This window comes from Syzygium oleosum, unplaced genomic scaffold (assembly GCF_021117445.2).
Source record: "Syzygium oleosum isolate NSW1041296 unplaced genomic scaffold, Sole_v2.1 Sole_v2.21, whole genome shotgun sequence".
Classification (NCBI taxonomy): domain Eukaryota; kingdom Viridiplantae; phylum Streptophyta; class Magnoliopsida; order Myrtales; family Myrtaceae; genus Syzygium; species Syzygium oleosum.
In genome coordinates this window covers 1291344-1296523 of record NW_026607505.1, presented here as the reverse complement: position 1 = coordinate 1296523, position 5180 = coordinate 1291344, and the positions used below count along the sequence as shown (strand labels likewise).

At 42.2% G+C, this 5180-nt stretch overlaps 1 protein-coding gene across 1 annotated transcript; it reads left to right on the top strand.

Moving 5' to 3' along the window:
• Nucleotides 1–1886: 1886 nt before the first annotated feature.
• LOC115677479 (protein GLUTAMINE DUMPER 2) lies at nt 1887–2806 on the top strand. Its single transcript, XM_030600654.2, has one exon. It carries the CDS (start codon nt 2060–2062, stop codon nt 2576–2578), a length of 519 nt encoding a protein of 172 aa, XP_030456514.1. The 5' UTR covers nt 1887–2059; the 3' UTR covers nt 2579–2806.
• The last annotated feature ends 2374 nt before the right edge of the window (nt 2807–5180 follow it).

The window sequence follows — 5180 nt, the reverse complement described above, 5'->3', positions numbered from 1 at the left end:
CAAATGGTGGAACCGAAGAGACTTTTGATGTCCCATTTCATTCCAAATGTCATTCTACCCCAGCTGAGATATGCTCACGATATGTACGCACTAAAGTTTTTTTCCCCATCCCATTGTTTATGCATGTTTTTACATTTTTCATAGTTATTGATGATCAGTTTTTTTTTCCTTTTTTAGCGAGGGAGGGCCCTTTTTGATTAATTAGAGAATGAAAGTTTTTCTATGTTTTGTGCTTTTATTGATACGTGCCACAGGCTGATGCCCGGCAACCTCCACCTGCTACTAGATCGCCAGCCCCTAGGCAAGGGCCGTGAAACCCTTGCTGGCCGGGGGTGAGAGTCGTGGCCCTTGCCATATTTAAAAAGAAGATGCAAAAACCGTTTATGATAGCCACTGTCGGCGCTGACTGAACCACCACGTTAGTAATTTCCGGTCAATATTAGCAAATAGTTAAAGGTCTAGGATGAAATTGGCCTAATTAAAAAGTTTAGGACTAAATCGATTGCCATACAATAGATTTAGGACTTTTTGAAAAATTCTCCCTTGAATTTACCTACGCTCTGTCATCCTCGTTAGCCAAACATAGCTTGACGAGAACGGTAGAGCTTTGATTGAACCAGATCTAATTTGTCGAGAATAGAAGCCTTCCCTTTTTTGCCCGTCTCCATCGAAGACGATTACAAAACTCTCGACAGATTCCGCCGTCGTCGATGGATCTCTTCCCATTGCCTCCCCACCATTGCATAATGCATAGGGTAGCGACAACTAAAAGAGAGAGACGTAATGATGACTTGGATATGGAGGAATCTATGGTGAACTACCACAGTAATGGCGGTGGAGGCCGCAACAGCTGGGCGACGTGACTCAGTGGTTGAGGGCACCGATGATTTATATGATTAGAGTCTTAGGTGAGGGAACACTAGTGCATTGCTTGTTAAGAATTTCCTATGTAGCTTAGTATATGTTCAACCACAAGCGACAACCACATGTCCAGATAGCAGCATTACTAATGTTGTAGGACAAGAGTTAAACCTTTCCTTTTGTTTCTCTCATGACCAGTTTAGATGAGCGTTCTAAGAGTATGCTTATAGCTAGCAAATGCGTTCCCTTTCCCATCGAGCTCTCGAGGAGCACCAGTATGCCCTTTCCTTTTATTAAAGAATTGTAGCGCCGGAATATGGTGTATAAAGGACATGCAGCAGTGCAGGTAGAAACCTAACAAAAGGAAGCGGGGATCAAAAGTTTTTGGAAGGGAGAGACTGTACAAATCTATATGAAATTTGACAAATTATGACATATTTAGCGAGTAGTTGCATCAGAAAATGGTTCTGCCAGCACCCTTTCCACCTGTCACATGACAAGTAGATTTAGGGCATAAATCTTGCTAAGATTTCGTGTAGGATGAGTTCAAAATGTTTGTCCAAGATTTTCTTTTCTACGACAAAGAGACGTACATAAATCATCAGTATCAGTAACTCTATTTTAAGTATTACTATAACAGTTTCATGTAACATATAAATATTTGTCCAAATTTAAGTGGAATGGAAGATTCTGATCAACAGATTTGAAATTATACATCTTTGATTATTTGATGTATTATTCGACCAAAAAAAAAGTTATTTGTTTTATGTTGATAGAATATGGATTGAAAATGTTCGATTTACTCCTATATCGCAAGGACCCTCTATAAAATATACTGAAATGAAAGCTACTCAAGGGGCCTACAGCTATACACTTCTGCAAAATGACGATATAAATCACCAAATCCAAAACCCACCTCTAAAAACCCTAAAAACCAGTGAACAGAAGAAGCTCATGCTAAAAAATAAAAAATAAATTTAAAAAAAAAAACGCACTCTTTCTATATAAAACCACACCAGCCATCCTCCCTTTCTCATTCCCATCCCAATTTCCTGCGTATTATAGACTTTCGCCTTCGCTTTTTCTCCCTGCCTCTCATCTCCGCAGCTCATACCATCCCATCTCATCATTTGATCTCAAAGACGAGAGAAAGAGGGAAAGAATTTGAACAAGGAAAAGAAAATCAAGAGGGAAAGAAATGGAAGCTGCGACTGCGAGAGGCCACCCGACGACTATGGCGACGACCACGCCGTCGCCGGCGGCCGCGCAAAGGTCGCCGTGGCATTCTCCGGTGCCGTACCTCTTCGGGGGCCTGGCGGCGATGCTGGGTCTCATCGCTTTCGCGCTTCTCATCCTTGCATGTTCCTACTGGAAGCTCTCGGGTTACTTGGAAGGCAACGGCGAGGGAGGAGACAGAGACATTGAGGCCGGCGAGGCCAAGAACGACGAGGATGACGAGACGAAGAAGAAGAAAGAGGCGGCTTTTGAAGAGAAGATACTGGTGATAATGGCGGGTCAGGTGAAGCCGACCTTCTTGGCCACGCCCGTGGCTAGTAGTGCCAGCACGAGCAGGTCGTCGTCTTTCGGCGACAACTCCAACACGACCACCAGCAGTTGCAGCTGCAACGACTGTGACAATAACAAGAGTGAGAGATTGGAGGCTGAGGCTGAGATGGTGAAGCAGGGGACGCAAGAAACCCCACATCACACCACTTAAACTATTGATCTCTCTCTCTCTCTCTCTCTCTCTCTCTCTCTCTCTGTGAGAGAGATGATTTGAGAAAGGCGTATCTTGTTTTACTTTTTCGCTTTTTTGGGTTTCAACCCATTTTCTTGTGGGTTCTTTCTTGATCCTCGGCCTTGTTTCGGTTTCTCTTTTCAAATTCGGGAAATGTAAATACTCACAAGAGATTTGAAGAATGAAAGAACTCACTATTAGTCGTTCTCTAGCTAGAGTCCTGAACACAGATCCTTGTCCCCCCACATTTTTTTGATAAGATCATAATTTCCCATCAAAGAAATTGCCAAATATCTACGGGAATGGTTTTCCAGATAGTTTCCTTTTCTTTCGCGCTATGAAAGAAGAAATTTCTAACAAAAATTGGATATTACAGTGAGCCAGGTAGGATCTGCGAGTGAAGGTGAAGATGCGGTGCATCAATAGAGTTCTTTTGAGAGAGAGAGAGAGAGAGAGAGAGAGAGAGAGAGAGAGAGAGAGAGAGAGAGAGAAGGTGGTCACACGTGTAAGGCCATGGAGGTGGAAATAGGTGGCGTTGCGTTGGTGTAGGCGTGGCTGATGTGGCGAGGTGAAACTGCTTGTGCCTTAGCTCACGGTTTTCTCCTCTTCTTCGGTCGTCGCTTAAATTCTGCGTTTCTGTTGACGTGGAGAGTTTTGGGGTTTTCTCGTGAAGTCACGTTTGTTCTCCGCGTCTTTTTCTTTTCTCCTGCTTTTCCGCAACAGTTCTTTGAGCCTGATCTGAAAGTAACTTCGCCCTCTCTCTCTCTCTCTCTCTCTCTCTCTCTCTCTCTCTCTCTCTCTGTGCAGCAACGACACTTCGCTGTTCATGGCGTTTTCTGAGACTCTTTCCGAAATTCAGTCTGTGACCCCCTCTATCGTCCTCCTTTACGTCTCCGCCAATGTACAGTTGCTTCCATTTAATTCTTATCCGGCTCTTTTCTAGCAAGAAATTGAGAGTCGTGTCTCGAGCTCTCTTCATTAGTTCGTCCCGAATTGAGTGCCTTATAAGAAATGGGTGGCTTACGATGTGAGCAAGGGTCTTCGATTCTTGCATGCACACGGCGTCTATGAGCTCGGGGCATATCATTTATTGGATCATGTAAGAATTTTTCGGCTACTTTGCCTTATTAACTTCACATACATATGCTTTCTGCATCCTATATGATTCGTCAACTCCACTAACATGACCTAATTTTCGCAAGGTTAATCTTGCTTCTCTATTCATCAAATCCTAGTCCACATTTTTCCTGCACAAAACACTCCTTAAAGGGAATAGTTCACGTGGTAAGAACGAGGTAACCACCAATTATCTTATTATGTGAAAGTTAAGGATATCATCGCATCGATATTAGGTGAAGGATTGTCTTAAAGTTTGCATCACGAAAGAAGATAGTTAACAGAATCCTGTATTTTTATTTATAGGAGGAAAACTTATTGACACCTATATCTCTTATAACTTAGCCAAACATATACAAGCCAGAGGACTAACTGTACAAAAAAAGAAAAATCCATGTGCTTCTTGTTTCAAGTACACATCAAAATCCATTTAGCTCTTCGTACTTTCAATTTTGGAACGTTTTCTATCTAGCTCACCAGTCACAACCGTGGCCTAAAATAAATCAAATTAAGCATTAGTCTAATGACACCTAATCCCACCCTTTAATTAACCAAATATTTCATTTTGCTCAGTGCTATTACTCTGCTGCTGACGCGTGCACACAAGACATATACTAGAGGGGATGCGATGTTCGTCACTAGCGGAACACTCGAAGGTGCTAAGCTAAGTGTTCCTATCTTAGTGGCTTGCATTGAAAATCCATGCGATCGAACAATGATTGGACAGCTTTTCTCATAGTGATATAATAAGTAAGCCACCGAAGGATATACATGATTAGGTTTCGGGAAAGATTTCTTCCGTTCCTACTATATTCCGAGGGGCTCCATCCATTTGCATATCATGTCCTTGGAGCAGTAACTCCCATACAATCTTCGATACTTTAGTGTTTAAATAGCATACTATCCGTAATTTTTGCTAATCCCCCTGCATATAATTTGATCTTCTCTCGCAGTTATTGCGTCCTGAGAATTAGTTAAAAGAAGAATGGGGAAAAAGTCGAATATAAAAGAAGGTGCTTTATTCCAACTTTAGGAGCAAAGGCAGAGGATGCGGCAGCTAGAGAGTGTGTTTTCTTTCCCATCATTCTTTGCATGACTTCATATACTTATTCCCAAGTGAAATGGGTTAAGACTGGCTAAGCCGTGAACGTCCCAACATGGGAACATAGTACAGGAACACAGTGAACCACTATGTAATGCTTGTACGAGACTCAGAAGAATGGAGTCCATTATCCTTGTTCTTGTCTGCTTTCGAGAAATAAAAGTAAAAAAAGCGCACGAATGCATGCCAAGTGTGCGCGGTCTATGCTTTCTCCTCTTCTTTTTTAAGCGTCAAAAGCTTCGTTTCTAGTATTTTCCGAAGAACAAAATAGATGCTCATTGTCCAGGTTCAATCCCATCATCATACCTCAACACCAAGAACTAGTGGCTCCTATCCTAGTATCCTATATATATCATTATGAAT